Source organism: Xenopus tropicalis, chromosome 3, assembly GCF_000004195.4.
Source record: "Xenopus tropicalis strain Nigerian chromosome 3, UCB_Xtro_10.0, whole genome shotgun sequence".
Classification (NCBI taxonomy): Eukaryota; Metazoa; Chordata; class Amphibia; order Anura; family Pipidae; genus Xenopus; species Xenopus tropicalis.
This window is the reverse complement of record NC_030679.2, coordinates 86,395,456-86,417,784: the sequence shown is the minus strand read 5'-3', so window position 1 is coordinate 86,417,784 and position 22,329 is coordinate 86,395,456. Positions and strand designations below refer to the sequence as shown.

General features: G+C 38.1%; 1 protein-coding gene across 1 annotated transcript; it reads left to right on the top strand.

The window, feature by feature from the left end:
* The first annotated feature begins 7,204 nt into the window (after positions 1–7,204).
* Positions 7,205–21,710, top strand: slc35b4 (solute carrier family 35 (UDP-xylose/UDP-N-acetylglucosamine transporter), member B4). Its single transcript, XM_002931847.5, has 10 exons — positions 7,205–7,452; positions 9,245–9,358; positions 10,203–10,305; positions 10,845–10,894; positions 11,785–11,866; positions 14,306–14,366; positions 16,113–16,222; positions 16,936–17,011; positions 19,372–19,447; positions 20,403–21,710. The coding sequence occupies exons 1-10, from the start codon at positions 7,376–7,378 to the stop codon at positions 20,647–20,649; spliced, it is 996 nt and encodes a 331-aa protein (XP_002931893.1). The 5' UTR covers positions 7,205–7,375; the 3' UTR covers positions 20,650–21,710.
* The last annotated feature ends 619 nt before the right edge of the window (positions 21,711–22,329 follow it).

The following is a 22,329-nucleotide window of genomic DNA, read 5'->3' as shown; positions in this document are numbered from 1 at the left end:
ACTTCTGCCACTGAGGCAATTCTATCCCACTGGAGAGCCATTACATCTAACCCTCCTAGACTGTAAAAGAAAAAAGTTTCTGATACCACAAACTCAGATCAATCACACAAATGTTTAATAGCCAAAATAAGAAGCAAATATATACCCCAAACAAGCAATGTTTAAGAGAATATAATGAATAACCAAAATTGTCACTGTTTCTCTAATATGACTTGGAAAAGTTAAACAAGACTTGAGGTATATGTACGTATGTATGTATGAATATCTTTATTTATAAAGCGCTACTTATGTATGCAGCGCTGTACAGTAGAATACATTAATACAAACGGGGTTAAAGATAATGGATAAATACAAAGTACAACAATAAATACAAATAAATACAAGGTACAGTTGCAATAAGAGTCAGAAACACAAGATGAAGGACGTCCCTGCCCCGTAGAGCTTACAATCTATATGGGAGGGGTAACTAACAGACACAAATGGGCAAATGTAAGTGCTGTAGGTTACAGTTGGTGACACTACAATATAAGTGCCAGTTCCCAGATCAGGTGCTGGGTGAGTGCTCCAAAAGGTAGTCTTTAAGTTTTGTTTTAAAAAGACTGAGGGAGGATTCTCTCCGGAGGAAATCGGGGAGGGCATTCCAAATGTAAGGGGCAGAAAGGTTTAAGGCGGGAAACAGCAGTAGTAGTGGGGGGCGCAACCAAACGGTTGCTCTGCGAGGAACGAAGGAGTCGGCCAGGAACGTACAGAGACACAAGGGAAGAGATGTAGTGAGGAGCAGAGGAATGGAAGGCTTTGAAGGTTAAGAGAAGGAGTTTGTAAGATATTCTTTGTTTAATAGGAAGCCACGATAAGGACTTTAGCAGGGGAAGGGCCTGAACTCTCCTGGATGAGAGGAGGAGAATTCTGGCAGCAGTGTTTAATATAGACTGTAGGGGGGAAAGATGGGAGTTAGGGAGGCCGGTTAGCAGCAGGTTACAGTAGTCAAGTCGGGATAGGATGAGCGCGTGCATGAGCAGCCTAGCTGTTACAGTAGAAAGAAAGGGACGGATTTTGGCAATATTGCGTAAGAAAAAGTGACAGGTTTTGACAGTGGTGTTAGTATGATCAGAGAAGGAGAGACTGGAGTCAAAGATCACCCCCAAGCAACGCATGGAATTGACAGGGTTGATGAGGGTGCCTTCAATAGAGATAGAAAAGGGGGGAGTAGGACCAGGCTTAGGCGGAAAGATCATTAGTTCAGTTTTTGTTAGGTTCAATTTGAGGTGGCGTTGGTTCATCCTTAGATGGTAAATTCTGCCGAAGGAGGGGTTGCAAATAATGTATATCTCTGTAAAAGCGCTGTGTGAATGTCATAGTGCTATATAAACCAGGATGTTTATAAAACACGAACGATATTTTGTTTATTTGGATATTAGTTTATTTGTGTCATTTGGGTTTGCTTTTCAATACACTGAAGCAAAGATATAAGGTGGGTTTCTGATTGGGCACCCAGGGCACTACAAAGTATAAATTAAAATTCAGACAACTAGATGGCATTTATCTTATTTCCTGGTTTATATAGCACTATGACATTCACACAGCGCTTTTACAGAGATATACATTATTTGCAACCCCTCCTTCGGTCCCTATCTAAGGTCCCTATTACATTCACGTTTCTTTCAAGATAACAGGCTTGCACAAAACCAGACCGTCAAGCAAAAGTGATGAAATTAAAAAATAGTTTATTTAGTGAAAAAACCTTATGCATTTCGTGCTGGAAGGGCAATATAAGTGAATTATGGGCCGCAGTGCTTTGCTAGTCATTATGCTACCCTCATGTATCATTTGGCCTTCATGTGCCCAACTACTAAACTATTATACCCCCTGTCCCACTACTGCACTTTAAAACAATGGCTAAAGCAAAATTTTAAGTCTTTGAAGATTTTAGAAGTACAGAAAGCGCAGCACTATCACTGTGGTCACATATTTGTTTTTCGACCTTTATTACAGTCAACCCTATTTATATTCTAGAACAGTGCTGTCCAATTTATTATACGCAGTGGGCCAATTATTTTTAATAAAACATGTCCCAGGGCCAGATTAAATTAAGATGATTACGTCACGCCTAAAATTGTTTTGGAGGGCCACATCTGGCCCATGGGCCTCCAGTTAGACAGCCCTATTCTAGAACATTAATGTCTCCTATTTGAGACATACGATAAAAACTACTGAATATTCCCTGATCTTTCCAGTAAATCAGTGCTGTTCACATGTTGCCAAAAGCATAATTGTCCAAACAAAAGCAAAAAAAATTAAATGTAAATAAAAGGTACATGATTTCCTAGCAAACAATACTAAACCTGATATGAAATGTAAATGCAGATTCTTTGATAGATAATAACTCTTGTAAACTTTGGCGTATTCTTGGCAGGAATCTGAAAAGAAATAACACAGGACATTCCCAGTGCATCTGTTATGTGTCATATGTTAACTTGTTTTGTGCACCTTTAAACAAGGCTCCCAGAAAAGATCTTCTAGGAGCTCAGATTAAAATACATAAACCACTAAAATTAAAACTTTGCTTCTATCAATGATCTCAGAGGTGCAGTCCATATACAGTGACCCCTAGAGGGATTTTTCCTTTTTTGTTCTTCACATATAACTGTTATAACTGAAATTTAAAGCTAATTTCTTAGGTAAACTATGCATTATAGATCATGCAGGCAAGTTTACATTAATAATTAAGAAAGGGTGAGTTTTTAAGGGAGGGAATGATGGAGAAGAGACATAAATAAAACAATGTATGAATAAAAATGGGGAAATAAGGTGAACACACTCTGACATGTTTTACAGGACCATTATATACATAAAGGAGCCAAGTGTCAAAGAGACAAGAGAATGGAGCTTACAATCTAATTGGGTGGGTAAAATACAAATAGAAGGATATTAAGTGCCACTAGTTAAAGTACTTGACACAGCAATATAAGGCTGATGCTCCAGGGAGTTAGTCGACCACTCCGAAAAGCCTTTCCAGCAGCAATAATAGGAGTCACCGGTTGGAAAGGACTTTGCATCGATTTGGTTTTCCGAAGTCGAGCAAAGTGGCCTGCAGGAGGAAATTTTGCTTGACTTTGGAAAACAGAAGTGACGTAAAGGCCTTTCCACCAGCAACTCCTATTGTTGCCAATGGAAAGGCATTTTAGAGCAGTTAGTTGGCAAGGTTGCCAAGCGAGCAGATCTTCTCCTGATACCCCATCTACGTGTGGGTGATACTGTGCTAATTTGGTCGTTTGGCCCTGGGGCCAACGACGGGTATAGTCATCCATCGGTTCGGGAACTGCCTCTTTGAAATCTTTCAATACCTGCCACACTGGTTGTCCAGAGGTTAAAAGTAAGGCTGCTTAATCACTTAGATTTCCTTCTCCTCCTGTAACCCACTCGGCGCCCTCTCTCAGTAATTTGCTTTGAATTCTGGCTTGTGGGCATGCTCAGTTGTTCTAAGCTCAGATTAAACATGCTGGTCCAGTCTAGCAGCCAGTAAATAGATGGCATTGCTGGTAGAAAGTCAGTTCTAGCTGTCTGCTTCAATTTTTTTCTCCTGAGCTCAGCTTTACCAATACATTGCTCAAACAAAGCAGAACTTTTATCAAAGACAGTTCTGCCTGTGTGAGCCTGTATTCTTGATGAAATGTATGCTGAATAAGAGTCTCTGTGTGTGTGTATGCTGCTTTCAGATTTAAATGTAACTGATTATGTATCAGAGGAAAAATGGCCACCGGGTGAAAGCTGCTATTTGCTTTAGGAAAATGTGATGGTGCTGGCAAGCGGAGGGGATATATGCAGTACAAATGATGCCATTTGAATGGGGGAGACGTGCCCAACTGATATACATTGTAGACAAATGTAGGCTTTACACAATAATGCAATTAGCTGGAAGCAATAATTGTAAAATGCAAACATTCATTTAACCCTTTAAGTGCCACAGAATGTAGAATCAATGGTCTGTGAATTAAAGACCCCAGTGCCACAGATCCCAGATTTTACACCCTGGAACAACTTTAGTCAAAGCTTTTGGTTTAGCTTTTAAAGCTTCTCCTTCAATCCTTTATTCCCATGCCCCTAGCAACAAGGAGAAGTGGATATGAGCAGAACGCCCAGGGGCATCCAGACAGATGGAAACATGTTTGCTGCAGACTCCTGCCTAAACCCTGTCTGCCAAAGTAAGTGCCTCACACAAACTTACAAACATACACTTTTTACACTAGCACACACTTACTCATTTCCACTTATCCACACATATTTTTGGTGGATTTCACACACTAACCATACTCACAAATGAATAGCATGTATGAAAGGTGCTTATTTTGCAGCAGCCAGAAAGTCAGCCAAGAAAATTCATATACAATTTTTTTATTTGTGGGTCTATTCATGGCACATATCTTGGCATTCCAATGCATGATGAGCATCATACTATTCAAAAGAGCCCTGGTGTTCATAATTATCATGTTTTATACTGCTTCTTTAATAAGTATATTATAAGACACAATTTGAATGGCATGTCTTTTAATATATTTACTAAAATTAATTGCACGCATTGTGCACTCTATGATAACCAATAGTGCAATGTTCTTTCTGTTTGTGTACTTATATTGCTTCTTTAGGATATGCAGGGCATATGATGGTGTAAAATCAAAGCTCTGAGTCCATTTTGATAAATTATCATTAATAAATTAAAAGTTTAGCATAGCTTTGCGGCATGGTAGTTTGCAAAACAAAGACATATTTACTTATTTTGAAATTGGGCACAATTTGTCCTTTCCAAAAATATATAGTTTTTATGGCTTTAACCCATATAAAATTCAGTAAATATGTTGATTTTGCAGTAGCTATAAATGTGGCCATACATGTTAAAATCCGCTCGCTTGGCGTCTTCTCCTGATATCCCCCCCTACGGGTGGGCGATATTGGGTGAATTTAGGCTAATTCGGTCATTTGGCCCTGGGGCCAAACAATCGATTTAGAATGCCGGAATAGGTGCAGTCAGGTACCACATCAACGAGCCAATACGATCCCCAATCCGACTAAATTTTTTAACCTGCCCGATTTGAGGCCAGATATCGGTCGGGCAGGCCCGTCGTTTGTGCCCCTACATGGCCCGATAAGTTGCCGAATCGGTCTGTGGCCCGTGTATGGCCACCTTAAGTGACCTCCATGACAATTCAGATGACCTCTTTTAAAGGAGACATATTGGATAAATGGAAAAAACCCTAATTTTGTAGGCAATTATGAATAATATATGCTGTTGGTTTCACTTTGGGCTAAAAATGAATCCTAGCTGTAAAAATGGCCACTTTATTGGAGCTCCCTATAGATCCTCTCACTTCTCTGTCTGTGTTTCAAATGAAGGGTCGCCGTGTCCTAACGGTCCCTGCCAGAAGCACAGCAGGAGGGGGAGAGCCAATCACAACCCTGCACTCCCACAAGCAAAGCCAGGCTTCAGTTCCCTGTCAGGTCAGACTAGTTGCTGATTGGTTCCTAAACTCCAGAGAATTCAGCTGGCGGGACTAGTAGGGGTTTGGGGGAATGTCTCAATAAATATTTTTTTAAGCACAATCCATCTATATTTAGAGGAGTAAAATTCACTGGTACATTCTTAATTTTTATATGATATGTCTCCTTTAACTCTGGAGGCAATGCATGCCTGACATTTTGCTTATACTATGCATATTGGGCATCAAACTGTTTAGCAGACCTGTGGCACTTACATTTATGATGATCTTAAAACATAATGCCATGTGAGACAAGATACTCTAAGGGGCACATTTACTAACCCACGAATCCGAATCCGAATTGGAAAAATTCCGATTGGAAAACGAACATTTTGCGACTTTTTCGTATTTTTTGCGATTTTTTCGGCGCCTTTACGACTTTTCGGAAATTGTCGCATCTTTTTCGTTACCAATACGATTTGCGCAAGAAAACGCGAGTTTTTCGTAGCCATTACAATGCGCTCGTATCTTGTTGCGACTTTTTCGTATTGAGCACTCGTAAGCGGTGGGCGAAACTTTCAGACTTGGAAGCCTCCCATAGGACTCAATGGCACCCTGCAGCTCCAACCTGGCCCAAGAAAAGTCACCATACTGAAGCTTGAATGAATCCGAATCTTTCGTACTCGGCGCGAAGGCTACGAAAAAGTCGCGACTTTTCACGCAAGTAGTAACGCTATGAAAAAATCGCCAGATTTTGCGCAACATTCGAAATGGCAACGAAAAAGTCGCGACAATTTTCCGAAAAATCGGCAAATACCGTTCATTACGAAAAAAACGCAATCGGACGCATTCGGCCCGTTCGTGAGTAAGTAAATGTGCCCCTTAAATTTGAGGCAATTTACAGATATTTCATCAAAAGCCGTACATTTGGAAAGCTTTGTGGCATGTTAGTTTGACATATTTACCCATTTTGGATGCAGGAGAATATGTACTTTGCAAAAATATATCACTCTCTGTGTTACAGAGCTTTTTTCTTACATACAATGAAAAGTGTGATTTTGCAATAGTTGCAATGACCACCAGAATTTGTATAAACTTCTCCTTTTGGTTCCTCTACATGCCACAGATTTTGGCAATCCTAAACATACTGGACATCAAACAAGGACCTCTGGAATCCATATGCTTACTTCATTTTAGTAAAATAACTTATAATGAAAAATGAAGACCAATTGCAAATTACTCTCTACATCACACTAGTTAGCTACATCTAATACAAAGTTTTACAATTACGCGTCTTAGCCCAGCATAGCGTTAACGTGGTTACATGAACACTATGAGGGCCACGGTTTTTTATCTTCACAATCTTATGAAGATGCTCTTTATTGTAAAGTTATTAATTATATAATCGCGAAGACTAAAATTTCACGTGGGGTCGAAAAAGACAAAACCGTGCGACCAAACGTTGCCTTTCTACTAATTGCGCAGCAAAAAAAATCCGCATTATAGAGAACGCGCGGAAAACATTCGTTGTTCTTGTTCGAGTCCTTTGACTCACTTCTAAACTTGTATACGTGGAGACGTCCTAACCTATGTTTTTCCCCTCAGTCAGCACCAGTACCGCATCCGCTGAAATGGTTAAATTTTTAACATTGCAGCCAGTGATATTTGTACGCACTTCCGTATAAATCGTGCTTGATGGGTATTGTAGTTTTGGAGGTTGGATGCAGCCTCTCCAATGGCCGCAGTAGGCTAGACAAACTGCAAGACTAATAAACTACATTTCCCGTGAGTCTGTGCGCGGTAGGAGGAGGACGTGTCAGTCTCAGGAATGTACCGCCTTCGTGCTTCAGCTGAAAACCGGCGTTAGTTGCTGTTTAGTAGAGGCGTTTAAGTCACTTGTGACCATGCACCCAGCTTTAGCCGTGGGCCTGGTGTTTTCGGGCTGCTGCAGTAATGTGGTGTTTTTAGAGCTGTTAGCCAGGTGAGAACGAAGTTAGCCTTTGGTTCATTCATTTTGACTACAGCCAGCGAAGTGTACGAGTAAAGGTATTCAGATGATAGCAGGCAGGAGGCACGTTTATATATAAGGGGGTGTGTTATTAAGAGGCACCGCTTGATTCACTTTATTAGCTGCCTTTGCCGGGGAGGGACTAGGCAGAGATAAGTTTGACAGGTATCTAACAGCAGCAGAACATAACTTTTCAATGTGTGTTTAAGAGATTTGATAGCGATAGCTGTTAGTTGGATACCCGGGGAACCTATCTATAAGAGAACTGGATATGTGAGATGTGCAGGCCATGATGATCTCCCAATATCAGTGTTCCTCTAGAGGCAACTCCCATGAGAATAACCCAGGGTTGTCAGATCCATGTGTCAAAGTCCTTTATCTGTAGATAGAACCAATTTGTGTTTTAATCTAATGAGTCATCAGTGGTGTAGCCAGTGTGGGCCCTGTTTCATTACCTTTTTATCCCACCTGCAATATTGTGTATCAGTCTGACCGCTATCTCTGCCTGGCTCTGTATTCCTCCCTGGCAGCAGCCATTTCAGTTCACTGTTGTTACAATAAGCTTAGTGAACCAATTACACTTCCACTTGTTGAACTATGACTAATGGGCCATGGAGTTCTGCTTCAACAACATCTGGAGGCTTGCCAGCTGACTAGAGGTTGTTGAAATGGATGCCCATGCACCTTTGAGTCAATGAAGGTAAATTTTGAAAAAGAAATTAAAACAAATGATTTCTACACAAGCCCCTTTGATCTGAATGATGGATCTATGTGAGCAGCCCCCCCTCCCCTCCAAGTATGCATCTGAACCTTGCCATTACCTAATATGGCCTTGTAATTATGGAACAGCTTTTTGTGTTGACAGAGTTTTGTTGGTTTGACCTTGTTTGTGTTACTTTATGGTTTCCATGACATGCACAAACATACTAAACGCTTAGGCTACTTTCTTTGTCAACTAATGTAAAAGCTTTTGCCCTTTGTGTACAGAATTAGAAATAATTTATTCAATTAACATATCAAAATAACCAACATTTTGGTCTCATTGTAGGACATTCGGCAGGTTTAAAAAAGTATATAGATAAAGTAAATGTTCTTCTAAGATACATTAATAAGAATAAGGGCATATGTAGCAATTCATGCAATGAATGTCCCTATGCAAGAAATTTACACAAATTGCATTGAAACAGCATTTGTTAATGGGCTAGTTCACCATGAGATTACATTTTGGTGTGGTGTAGACATTCATGCACTACGACAGTTTAAAACTGGTATTCCTATTTGTTTTCCTTATTCTTTTCATGTTTTTTCTGTTGCTGTTAAGTTTGGAATTTAAACTTAGGATGATTGAATTATAGTAATAACAACTGGGCACTAGGTTAGAAGTAAGACTGGAATATAATTAGGAAAAGGCCTGAATATAAATATAAGCAATATCATATAGGAACAATAATAAATATGATCACATAACAAATCTGCAACCAGATAAAAATCACAGACTGAACTAAGCCTTATGTAATTCTTTAGATGAATAAATGACTAGATATTCATGATGTTCAAGAAAATGAGTTTATTTGTGGTTGCAAAAACCTCTAAATCCACAAAAATCTGAATGCTGATAAGACTGCCAGATAAGAGGGCAATACCTGTATAATATACTAAAATGAGAATGGTGGGTGTTGTGTGAGCGCTGTGTATGTTATAGTAAATCTTTCCTCCATATGGTGTCACCACTTAACATGATATATTTTTCTGTTTGCTTGAATAGGGCATTTCCTGGCTGTGGAAACATTGTTACATTTTCACAGTTTCTGTTCATAGCAGTAGAAGGCTTTATATTCCAAGCTAATTTTGGAAGAAAGAAGTCAGCCATTCCAGTAAGGTAAAATTTTCTCTTATCATTTTTGCTCAGTTCAGAATTATATTGCATGTGGGTATTCAGCAAGCATCACAAGAAGGTCTTTAAGAATCATCCACTTATTGATCCACCTTTAGATACCCAGAAAACTTACACTCATTTCATCTGTAAAAAAAATCCAAAAAATTCAGATGAATAGCCCTTTTAAAATATCCATATTAATACATGCTTTGTATATAGCAAGACCATTTTATTACGATGGGACAAACCAGTACTGTGCTATCCGGACAGGCCGTTGAAGTGGTTAAACGCTCCAGATATTCCTCGAGATGTGTGAATCCTTGTTATCAGCCAGCAATCGATGTACTTTCATGGCTTGTTTATTTATGCACTTCATTTTACACCTTACATTTTGCCTACAGAAAGGTTACATTATTTTTGCAGAAGCCACACTGAAAAGTTTAAAATACTTTCCGCATTATGTCACATTAGTGCATTTTTATGTGAATTTTAAGGGGTTGAAAACCCAAATATAAAATGACTCCTAATGAAATGAATTAATCCATTCTAACTTTCCAACTTTCCTGTATACATTCACTACATATTTTTAATTAATGAGTTATTTGTAAATGTGGTTGCCTTTTAATGCAGTGCTGTTTGTGCTTTGCTATTTTCTGCACCTCTGGTTATGACTACATGTGCTATTGAAACAATGCTACAATATTAACCTCCTCGCCAGCCAAGACACAATTTCCCACAATGCCTTTCATTTATAATAAATGTCCCCATAATGGCTTAGTGCAGGAGAGGATATTGGCTGACTTTTCCCCCTGCCTCCATAAGTTAACTTTCTGTGCTGTTGTTACAGGTATTACCTAATCATGGTAGCTATGTTCTTCACTGTCAGCGTGGTGAATAATTATGCACTTAACCTCAATATTTCCATGCCACTGCACATGATATTTAGATCGGTAAGTAAGCAAAAGAAACCAAATATTTTTATTAGATTGAATGCACACTATGGGGCACATTCATCAAAGTACGACTTTGTGTATGTTCTGCGACTTTTTCGTACATTTGTGTGACTTTTTCATAAAAAAAAAGCGTGATAATATCTTATTGTCACGCTGAGTGCGAAAATTTCGTAAAAAAAAATTATCAATTAGATTTTTCACAAAAGTTCTATTTATTATACTTGTATTGTAAAGCTGTATATAGCTATTTAGTGCCCCTTTAAAAACATTGGTTTCTGGCATTTTTATGTCTGATGCTCTTGAGAAATGTAACAATTAATATATCAAACTGTTACACTGCCGCTGAGAAAATGTGAGAATGGGGAAAAATGAGGGGTGATAACAGGTCTAACTTTTCTTTTAAACAAGCTGTCTCATGGGTGTGACATGCTTCATAATGCTGTTATGCTGGTTTACTGGTTATGCGACTTATGAATCTTACTGTGTGACTGTATGGTAGAGTTTATTTTTAAATTTTCTGTAATGTTTTATTTTAGGGATCCTTGATAGCCAACATGGTACTAGGAATCATTATCCTAAAAAAGAGGTATTGTGCAATACAAGTCTTCCTTTCACATATGATGGTGCATTTGCTTATAGTTATATTCATGATGTATATTATGCTAGTGAAACCTTTGATTGGACTCGTAGGCTTGCTCTGCAGACTCTGTACAGATGTACAGTCAAGAAACTTAATTTATAACAAACATCTCCTTTTCATTTGTATTGGAATCTCTCAAATGTAATTGAAGATGATTAACAACAGATCTGCCCATGCAGGGATGGCCAAATGACAGCTTGGAGCTAAATATATCTTGCAAGCCATCTTTACTTGGATACGGATACATGCTTTTTTTTTTTTTTTTTTTTTTTTTTTATACAGTTTGTTCTCCTTCTGCCTGAACTAGATGATTTACTGTGCATGTGTGGCCCCGTAAAACAATTTTTTTGGCAAACTGACTTCTGATGCAGTTATCCACAGGGGTGTGGGCAAACTGGATGTGGCCTTTTGCTGATTGCTTTATATAATATTGCTGTTGGGGTGAGGGTGGGATTGTACAATGCAGGTCAGTCCAGGTTGGAGTCAGGATTGAAAGGTTTTGTTGTTTTTGACATATGATTTTGGCATATGATTGAGCTTTTAATTAAAAAACAAGACAAAACAACACAGTTAGGCAAAAATAAAAATATTTGGTGGTTATACATGATAGATAGATATAGACATATGTATAATTAGAATATAAATATATAAAGATAAGTGAAAAAATTTACAGTATTCTAAAAGCATCTAATCAGAAAACTTAGTTCTACCTTGTAAGTTTCGTATTCAGGTCAGGAGTGACCACGCACTAATGGTATTGGTATCTGTCAGGCAGAATGATTTAATTAATCTTACTTGTCTAATTGGTTTATTAATGTATCCTTTTTAATTAACAGGTACAGTGTGTCTAAGTACTTGTCTATTGCACTGGTATCTGTGGGAATCTTTATTTGTACTCTGATGTCTGCAAAACAAGTGGTAAGGTCTGCTCAGTATAATTCTGCATGGTTTATCCTAAAAATAAAATATAGGTCACTATTTCTGACCAATACATTGGGATAACTTGAAAAAAATTAACTGTATGGACTGGTTTTGAAGCCCTGTGAGTTCAGTACTTTGTTCAGTATATGTGTATATGTAATGTATATGTATAACAAAATGCACCCACGGGTTTCAGCACAAAAAAAACAAAACTATTTTTAATGAAAAAAAATCTTATTTTGCTACATTTTACTTGCTATGTAATTAAATAAAAGTTATAATCACCAGGGGGGTACAAATTTTAGGCGCAGTCATTTTAACTGTTTGCCTAATACCTCAGGCTGGTGCTCCTGTTCATGAGAATTGCACTAGTTCAGGATATTTGAAACTGCAATCTTCTGTTTTTTTTAATCTACTCTCCAGCCCTGGGTTGGCTGCACTGGTGCAATAGAGTGAAAAGCTGTCTGTTTGTTTCTAAGTTGTCTTTTCACATTATTGTGCATGCACACTTTTACTTGATCATAAAAGAATATGATAGAGTGGCACTGCTTTTAAACCAGTGCCAAGTGTGTGATCAAAAAGATTCTGAACGGTCATATAGGACAGGAAGTATGAAAGGTCAGTGGTCTTTTGAAGAGTTATGATAGGACACAAAACCAATTTTGTTCATGTTGGTTACCACCATTTGTAGGGTTAAGGGATGTCTGATTATACTGTTGGTATATAAACAGTTACTTACCTGCTGAAACTCGTATATTTATTGGATCAAACACTGTAGAACTATCACTGCTTTCCCTAGAAATAATACCCTAAAGGCAGGCAAGTCTAAAGGAACTGCATTAGAAAGCATTTAGTTTATATTAGTAAGGCTATACAAGAGGGAAGGAACAGAGAATGATTAAAATTTGCCTAATTTGAGGCTTTACAGAGTTCATCTCACCTGCACAATTCATTTTTCATAGCGCCAGTGCTACTATATGTGCATAATTAAAAGGAATGGAAACCCAATTGTATAATTTTGCATGATGAAAGTAAATGTAATTCCAGCATGCATTATTTAAAAATATGAAATGGTTTCAAAGTTATTTGTAAATGTAATTTCTGCTACTTTTTGCACTTCTGGTTATTCTGCTACTAAATCAAGTCGGAGCCACTGGGCGGGCAGATACTACAATTACATTTACAAATAACTTCAATAACATTTAAAACTTTGCAACTGATGTGTATATATAGAATTTCTTTTATAAGCTAAAAAATTTTTTTGGGTTTACATCCCCTTTAAGGTTGCAAGCTCACCCATTTAAAGGAGGAGGAAAGTCAAATCGCTTGTGGGTGCCAAAATGTTAGGAACCCCCAGTATTTGTATTCACTTACCCGATACCCTGGGCTGGTGCTCCTATTAGCAGAAAATCACACCAGCCTGGGGGTGCAGGTAAGCGATCTTCTTCCACCTTCTCTCTTTGCGCTGGCTGCGCAATAAAGTGAAAAGCCAAACTTTTAATTGCATGCGTGGGCCCCGGGACTGCAGAGAAGAGAAAGAAGGAGGAGGGTCGGGCACCTGCATGCACCCCAGGCTGTTGCAATTTTCTGCTAATAGTAGCACCAGCCCAGGGTATCGGGTAAATGATTACAATCACTGGGGGTGCCTAATATTTGGAACCCCCCAGTGATTTTAACTTTTCTTCTCCCTTAAAACCAGATTAATAGAAAATGAATGCACTGCAAAATGGCTCTGGTTTTTATGCAGTAACTATCTACTTAAAAGTTTGGCAACTGATCCCTTTAAGTGTTTCAATTATACCTTGATATAGGACTGCTACATCAACTGTTTGAATGAGTCATCTGTTCCAAAATGAGTAGTACATCTCCTGCACCGTATGCCATCCTAGTCCCAGCAAGGCACTGAAAAAGTTATGCATGTATCTTGTGCTTTTAGACCAACCCATGTTACAGAGCCAGGAAATGTACTAGCTGTAGATTTGCATTGATACTGTACAGTTTAAGAAATCCAAAAAATAGGAAAAAAGCTTCAGCAGGTTTACTGCAAAACATTTATTGTAGGTAGTGGTAACCACTACCCACAATAAATGTTTTGCAGTAAACCTGCTGAAGCTTTTTTCCTATTTTTTGGATTTCTACAATTGTATTTGGTTGCAGCACAGAGCAACAACTAGGAGCTAAAACTTTTTTTTCACAAGTATTTTATACAAAGTTCACCAATTATTTTTTTTCATTTTTAATTTTTGTACATTTTAAGATGGTGATTGTACAGCAAACATCAATCGAAGCAGTAGTGCTAATTAGGTAGTTGTGTTTATTGTGACCTGTTTATCAACTTTTTTCTTGGAGTAGGTGTAGGGAAGACATTTTACTTATCGGAAAACCTAAAATTCATAGTTCATTATTAGCTGTGTCCTTCTGTTTTGTCTCCTGCAGGCATCTTACCAAACCTCCAATGTAGATGATGGATTCTCGGCTTTCCTATGGTGGCTTCTTGGTAAGTGGGAAAAAAAAATATATTATACTTGTATTTTAAAACAGGCGATCACTCTCTGTGCTTGGCTGTGGCTCTGGCAGGAATCCTTTTTCTGCTGCCTATGCAAGATTTATGATGTTAAAAAAAAAATTGATTGGATGGACATACTGTAAAGTAGTTTCTCTTGACTTTGAAATTGTTTCTTTACATAGCACCAGCAAGTTACACATAGCTTTATAACAAAGGGGTCTTACAGTAATTTACCAACAAGGCTTACAAAATGACCATAACTATACTTCTGTCATTTCTTGGACAGCCCACGATTGCTGCACATATTATTACATGCTTTTTTCATAATGATATAATATTCATGCCCCTGAATCTGTTTATTGTCCATTGCAAAAATATTTGTTCTTAAACATTTAATATATTAATAGAAAATGAAATTCCACCCCCCTTCTGTTTTAATCTGGTAACCCCTTCCCGCCAAACTCCTCACTCCCACGGGTCCTCCCCGCTTTTCTCAACCAAGTACAGAGTTACACAGCAGGCCTCTATGTGTGGCTGTGCCACTTCCAGGGCCCTGGCAGTGATCACCAAAGCAGAAGCATGTGCACCAGAAGCCAACCTTGTCTTGGGTTTTGTAGTAACATGCCTCTGCTCATCAGTTTCTGCCAAATACCAAAAGCCTTTGCACTGGAATTGATGTGACAAACCCAACTTTGGTGCTCTGCACTTACCTAAGAGGTACAGGAAAACTGTGGTCTTTTAGCCAGTGTGGGAGATGTAGTTGGGGAGAGATAGGAGGTCCTTGGCAAAGGGCCTAACAAATAGACAGTTTGTTCTCTTTTGCATAACATTTTATACACATTCAATTCAGCTATAAATAGTCTTGGCTTTAAAAGGCTATTGGTTATTTAGCTATACAACATTTGGGTAATGTACTTAAAAAGAAATCAGCTTTCTAAATTAGTATATGCACAATACCAAGAAATTTGTAGTACACAATAGGACAGAGGAAGTTCTCACTAGTGTGGCCAAAACTGTAATATTTTTATACCCATAGCTTGTTTTAAGAACATTTATAGTATAATGTATATTTTGCCTTTTTTACCCTTCACATGTGGCAATATACCCATATATTTTGTCAGCTCCTCCTCTGGATGTAATAATAAGTAACGAGTTTCCCCAAGCCATTGTGATGCAATATTTCATTTTGCAGCCGGGAAAATGTCTTTTTAGAATATTGCTGTATTTGGTTTTTACCTTAAATTGGTAGATTTAGAAGCATAAGAAGATTTGAACAATCATGGTTTAGTAGTTTTAGTAGATAAGCAACACTTTTCCAGAAGCACAATTCTTTCATATGTGAATTAAAGATCTAATCTCTGAGAAACTTCTAAAGCAGAGTGAAAAAGGTATCAGATCCTCCAGTAAGGTTTTTAACTAATGCAGGACTCTGGAATGCTGCAATTTTAATTATATTAGGGGTTAAAAACTAGGGTAGCAAATGATAACGGTATAAATGCAACATTCCTTAGTTGTGGTTCATGCAGATCTCTATTCTCCTATCTTGGATACTTATATAATTTGCAGTGGTGTAATAATTCCGTAAGTTTCTGAGCATGAAAACATTGTCTGAATTTATAGATAAACAAGTCTGCTCTTTGTGCCAGTGAGTTCTCTAGCATTATGTATAGCAACAGATCAGAATGGTATTACAGTTGACTAAATGCAGTTTAATTAAAACTTCATCATTTTCATTAGGTATCGCAGCCTTGACTTTCGCTTTGCTGGTATCCGCCAGAATGGGTATCTTTCAGGAGACTCTTTACAAGGAATTTGGGAAGCATTCCAAAGAAGCCTTGTTTTACAATGTAAGTTCTTTAGCATTATTCACATATTGATAATACTGTTATCAATGGCCTATGTGTCATTGATAATAGAACTTTAATCTATACTGTGCATGATTTAGTTGGCAGATTAAAGGTCCATCTCTAAGGTTTTAGACAAATTGTATTACCTTTTTAAATTAGGCCACTCCTATGGAAGTTTCACTGCATGAATGATATGCCCACTTAAACATTCATATTGTATCCTGAAAGGGCAGTGCTTACTAGCACCCTGTCAATATGCACAAGTAGTTTCTGGCAATTTACACTGTATGGACTCCCTGAATGACAGATAATGTAGTCTAAGTTGATGCCACTCATTCACAAGTGTAAGGCTCTTATAGAAATGAATGAGCCAGACTTTCCTCCTGCAGATGCTAAAAAGTGACAAGGTAGCCTTTGCACTTCTAATATATTATATTGTAATGTTCTGTACCTAATCAGAAATGCAGGTTCTTTAATATATTCAATAAATATGTGCTTAACTGCAAACTGTATATAAAAACAAATTATCTGGAAACAACAACCTCCTAGTGAAATCTATTTTCAACTGAAAATATTCTAACACCATGTGACATTATCTAAATTTTGCAGTATTATAGCATTTCCTGTCAGAAAGGTCCTGATCTCATTATATGTGCGTGGGAATTAAAACCAATTAATAATCTTGTTCCTTCCAACTGTTCTCTCTTTGACAGCATGCCCTGCCTCTGCCGGGCTTCCTGCTCCTAGCGCCTGACATTTATAACCATGCAGTAATGTTCTCCCAAAGTGGTGAGTATTAAGCTTCACTGCTGCACCAGTAATTGCTAATTGTATATCAGCTATTTTTAAAAGAGCAAACATGTTGAAAAAGGCTTTCAAATTTTATTTGTTTGAATTTGTATTATGCCTGTTTGACAGCAGCATTTAGTCGCTGCATGTTAACAGAATGAATTGAGAAAAAAGGCAACAGAAGCTTAGCTGTTTGGAAGCCAAAAATAAACATTTTTCTTATTGGCATTATGTCTTGAATAAGGTTAAATACGGTTTTAGAAACTTTAAATTTATAATTTCAAGAACAGACAACATTTAAATAATTTATTTTCCTTATGAAGTATTACATTATGTGTAGCAATCTTTTATACAGTTAATAAATGAAATACTTTTACCCAGAGTCCAAAAATGTATTCCATACTATTGAGAAGTTTTGTGCTTTGTAGCCTGTCATCTTACACACTGCATGTTTCACATCTGATGATAGAGGCAATATTTCATGTTTAATATTGCCTGTCAGCCAAGTACAAACAGAGCTGAACAAGTTCTTGACTGGCCACATATGGTTATGATTTGATGCAGACTGCTAGTTATGTATTTTTTTTCAATGAAACAGCCAAACATTGCTGAGTGTGTTGGCCCTTGAGCCACCTTACCATACAGTCCAGTCAATTTACAGCTGATCTTCAAGACTGACATCTTGTCAGCTACTTGGCTATTGAATTAAAGGAAAAGTAGCACTAAAAATTTTTAACTAAAAAATCTATTCTACCTTCCCCCAATAATTGCCCTATCCTGAAAACCATTTGTTATTTTGAATGCTTTAGTAGAAAATACATCAGGAGATGCATCAACTATGTGGCGATCGATTGATCGAGCCTAGCCTTCCTTCTGTATAGGAAGGAGTCAGGCTAGGCTCGATCATAGGATAGGGCAATTATTGGGGGAGGGTAGAATAGATTTTTTACTTAAAAATTTTTAGTGTTACTTTTCCTTTAAGACTAGATTTAAAGGAACAGTAACACCAAAAAATGTATATATTTCAAATAAATTAAACTATAATGTACTGCTGCCCTGCACTGGTAAAAGTTTTGTGTTTGCTTCAGAAACATTATTAGAGTTTATATAAACCCTGGTATGTAGCCATGGGGGCAGCCATTCTAAAGAAGAAAAGGCACAGGTTATATAGCAGCTATCAGATAAACCCTGTAGAATACAATGGTGTCTTATCTGTTATCTGCTATGTAACCTGTGCCTTTTCTCCTTTTTTCCAGCTTAAATGGCTGCCCCCATGGCTACACAGCAGCTTATTTATATAAACTATATTTGTGTTCCTGAAGCAAACACCCCAGTTTTACCAGTGCAGGGCAACAGTATGTTATATTTCAATTACTTTAAAACACTTTCATTTTTTGGTGTTACTGTTCCTTTAAGGACAGTGCAGATATGCCTGGCCTGTGATTCCAGTGATTGCCAAACTTGTGATTTTTAATAACTGCTACCAAGTAGCTCCATGTGTCTTCACCCTTATATTGTGCAAACGTATTCCAGAGTGCTGTACATATATATAGACATTTGTTTGCATCAGTCCCTGCCTCGGTGTAAATTACATCTAATTTGTTTGCCACATAAATGTACACACCAGGGTCAATATTATCATAAACCAATAAACCTGACTGTATATTTTTGAAGCTCCCAGAAGCAAACATAAGCAGAATATACACACCAGAAAATGTGCTGCTTGTGGTGCTTCAAGTGCCTTATTAGAATTAGTCTGTTGGGCTGTCGGATGTGATCTGCCCGCATTCCCCTTTCCTTTCTCAAGTATTAAAAGCAGTGCGTTATCACCTACGGTCAGTTTGTGTGACTTTGACCTTATTCTGCTGAATACTATTTAGCCTGTGGGAAGATTAGCTTTTATTTGTTGGTAGTCAAGCAGGTTTCTAATGCAGAATATTGACTGGGGCACAAAAATGCCATAAAACAGGATTTTGCCACTTTATATCACACAAGTAAATTCCAAACTCTTAAAAAAATCCCATTTACATGGGTTTATCCTATAGGCTACAGCTCACCCACTGGGTTTGAAGCTGAAGCCAGGATAATAGCTGATCAGATTCCCAACTACAGACCAGTTTCGCCCTCCTTTTGTTTGCTTTTGTCTGTATGAGGCAGTCTCCTCAAGCTAATTTATTTGTTTATATCACACAAGAAAACATGGTCAGTGTGGTTTTTCTTCACAAGGCAGCATTTAAATACCATGCATTGTAAAATGACAGCTTGCTAGTTTCCATAGAACATACAATACATCAGTATATGAAGTGCCCCCCTCTTGTGTTCCCTGATACTAATAGATGTGTTTTTTTATGTTGCTACAGAGCCATTTCAGCTGCCTGTGCTGGGATTGCAGATGCCGATCATGTGGTTCTATCTACTAATGAATGTCATCACTCAGTATCCTTTTTGCCCTATAAAGTTGTTTACAACTTGCACTCATACAGATGAACTTTCCTTCTCTCTTTTGTAACTTCATGAGCACCAGATGCCTTCACTGCCTGTAGCCTGTATGTGCCTATTGCTGGTACATGCGTGAGATGGAGGGAACCCTATTTTAGAGCAAGGCCAAAAAATCAGCAGAACTTGCTAATATATTCTCTTTGCAGGAGCACAAGTTAGTTGTATAGTAGCTCTTTTGTATCACATTGTACATAGGAACAAACATGTCCAGATCAGTTGTTCAACACATTTGAGTGGACAGAGAATTTGATTGTGACTGAAGAAAATCATCTGGTTTGTCTTTAGGGCCTGGGCTACAAAAAATCTCATTATGTTTGACAAGCACTTGAATCACTTTTGATCATAAGTAATGTGTTCCACCAGAACTTTTTTTGTTTTTCCCTCAGTGATTATTAGGCAGAAGCTGAGTGCATGCCATCTCACGTCCCCTTGCATAATAAAGACTCACTAGTTTGTAATCCAAACTTGTGCCCTTGGCACATAAGGCTGTTTATCAGCTGCTGTGCTCAGGTGGAAAACAGTGATGGTCAAATTGCCCCTATCTGAGACTCACTGCTTCCTGTAGCAATGTGCTGGCATTGCTCTGGCCTATACCAGGCATGGCAGCAGACCAGCACTAAGTTGCATCAAGAGTTTTGAATAGTGGTGTTTTTACTGCTGCTAAGCACAATGCTCAATAAATAACATCACTGTAGTTAAATGCCACCTGCTTTATAGTGCCAGGTCTGACTTGCATTTAAAGCAGACGGTGTGTCTAGGGAGCATTATGGTTCCTATAGACCCTATGTCGAGCAAACTAGTTCATATAAAATTGTAATTCGTATTTATGCTGTAATGCCTTCATAAAAAGTACATAAACTTTTTTCTACACTCCCTTAACTCACTCCACCAGATATGTGTGCATCCGTGGTGTGTTCATCCTAACCACAGAGTGTCCTTCCCTAACAGTAACCCTTGTAGTTACACTGCGCAAGTTTCTTAGTCTTATATTCTCCATTCTATATTTTCACAACCCTTTCACAACTTGGCACTGGATTGGCACCCTTTTTGTCTTTATGGGGACATTACTGTATACTGAGGTGTGGAACACCATAGGGTCAGTCGCTGGCAAGGACAAGAAGGAAACCAAAAAGGACTAAATATGTTCATGTATTTACAAGGGACAAGCTAATGTTTTGTTTCCCTGTGCTATGCACAGTTTGATATCTAGGGACTTGGGAGCACATGGACATTCCTTTTTATTTCCAGAAATACTTGCAAGTCTATTTTGTAGGTTTTTCAGTCTAAGGCAGAGCAGAGGGCAAGTTACTGTCCTATTTTATTATGATGTAATGAGACAAGATTTTTTTTCTTAAGCACAAAGCTGCAAGACAACCTCTCTTTAATGGTTTTAATATATAATACTTTTACATAAAGCTGTGAAGGGATAAAGTCCAATATTTACCTTATGGTAATCAAATGTTTACCACACAGTAAGTACAGTCCTCTGAGGGTTGAGGAAAGTATAAGCAGACTGCATATGTTGCCTATGGGATGGGAAGTCTGCAAACAGCATCCATCCCATTGGATCCATCCCATAGGCTAGCTGCTCTGTTCTTGGACAAATATCCATTGAAAGCATGATCAAGCAAAAATGATCAGCGTTGGTAGATATTTGCATTGTCATTTGTTCATAAACTCTTGGATTTGTATATCTGTGCCCATGTCCCACTCCATAATAGAACATAAATCCTTGTGAGAGGGCAGAAGTATAACACAAAGTTTTACTTTTTAGTATGTTAATTGTTAATGTTCAGCCGTGTGGCTTGGCAGATTAAGTGTAATGCCATAGATGGCTACTTGTTTCACCATGTACTAAACTCATGCTCTATTGCCATACTTTGCTAATAGTTTTTGTGCCCTGAGCATGTTTTAGCTTACCTTGGTTACTTAATGGTACTTTCTCTAGCCAGTAACTAGCAACAATATTTATGACTAGAACAAAACTATTTTAATGGGATTCTATTTCAAAATATGTTAATATTTTTAATGTAACCTGTATCACGTCCTTAGTGACAGTTTGATTTCTAAGGAGTGCCTTAACTTTCACACACATTCCAGAGTGTAATACTGCTGAGTATCCCTAGGTCTCCTTGTGTTGGGCAGTAACACCTTCTGCTTCAGGGGAGTTTTTTTTTTTTTTAGAAATAATAATCACTCCATAAACAAGCCCTACCCTCCCCAGTCTTCAGCCTTTGTTTTAGGATTACAGATGAGGAGGATAATATCCAGTAGGTTTACCTGGGAAGGGTGTATAGATTAACTTTCTTCTCCTCCCACACTTGCTCAGAAGATCCAGGAAGTTAGTATATTAAAGTACTTTCAGTTGAACTTGTTCTGATTAGAGCATGAAACAAAAAACATAAATGTCTTAATTCAAATAGGAAAAAGAACATTCATCCAGGTCATGGTATATCTGTGTTTTTCAAACCTAGCAACACACTGAGACAAAAACTTGTACACCCAAAGGATCCAACACCAAAGGAAAAACAAAGCAATGTTGTATACGCAGTCCAGTGTAGCGAGGAGTGCACAGACCTTTACATTGGTGAGACAAAGCAACTGCTCTCTAAGCGAATGGCTCAGCATAGGAGGGCGAACACTACAGGCCAGGACTCTGCTGTCTTTCTACACCTAAAAGACAAGGGACACTCCTTTGAAAACAGCAACGTCCAAATTTTGGACAAAGAAGACCGCTGGTTTGAAAGAGGTGTAAAAGAGGCCATTCATGTCAAGGTGGAGAAACCATCCCTTAACAGAGGCGGGGGACTTCGACACCA

Excerpts from the sequence above, each read along its gene's own strand:
- slc35b4 (XM_002931847.5), top strand. The coding sequence starts at position 7,376 with ATGCACCCAGCTTTAGCCGTGGGCCTGGTGTTTTCGGGCTGCTGCAGT. Across the intron at positions 7,453-9,244 it reads TTTTTAGAGCTGTTAGCCAG|GGCATTTCCTGGCTGTGGAA; the intron begins GTGAGAACGAAG and ends TTGCTTGAATAG. Across the intron at positions 9,359-10,202 it reads AAGTCAGCCATTCCAGTAAG|GTATTACCTAATCATGGTAG; the intron begins GTAAAATTTTCT and ends CTGTTGTTACAG.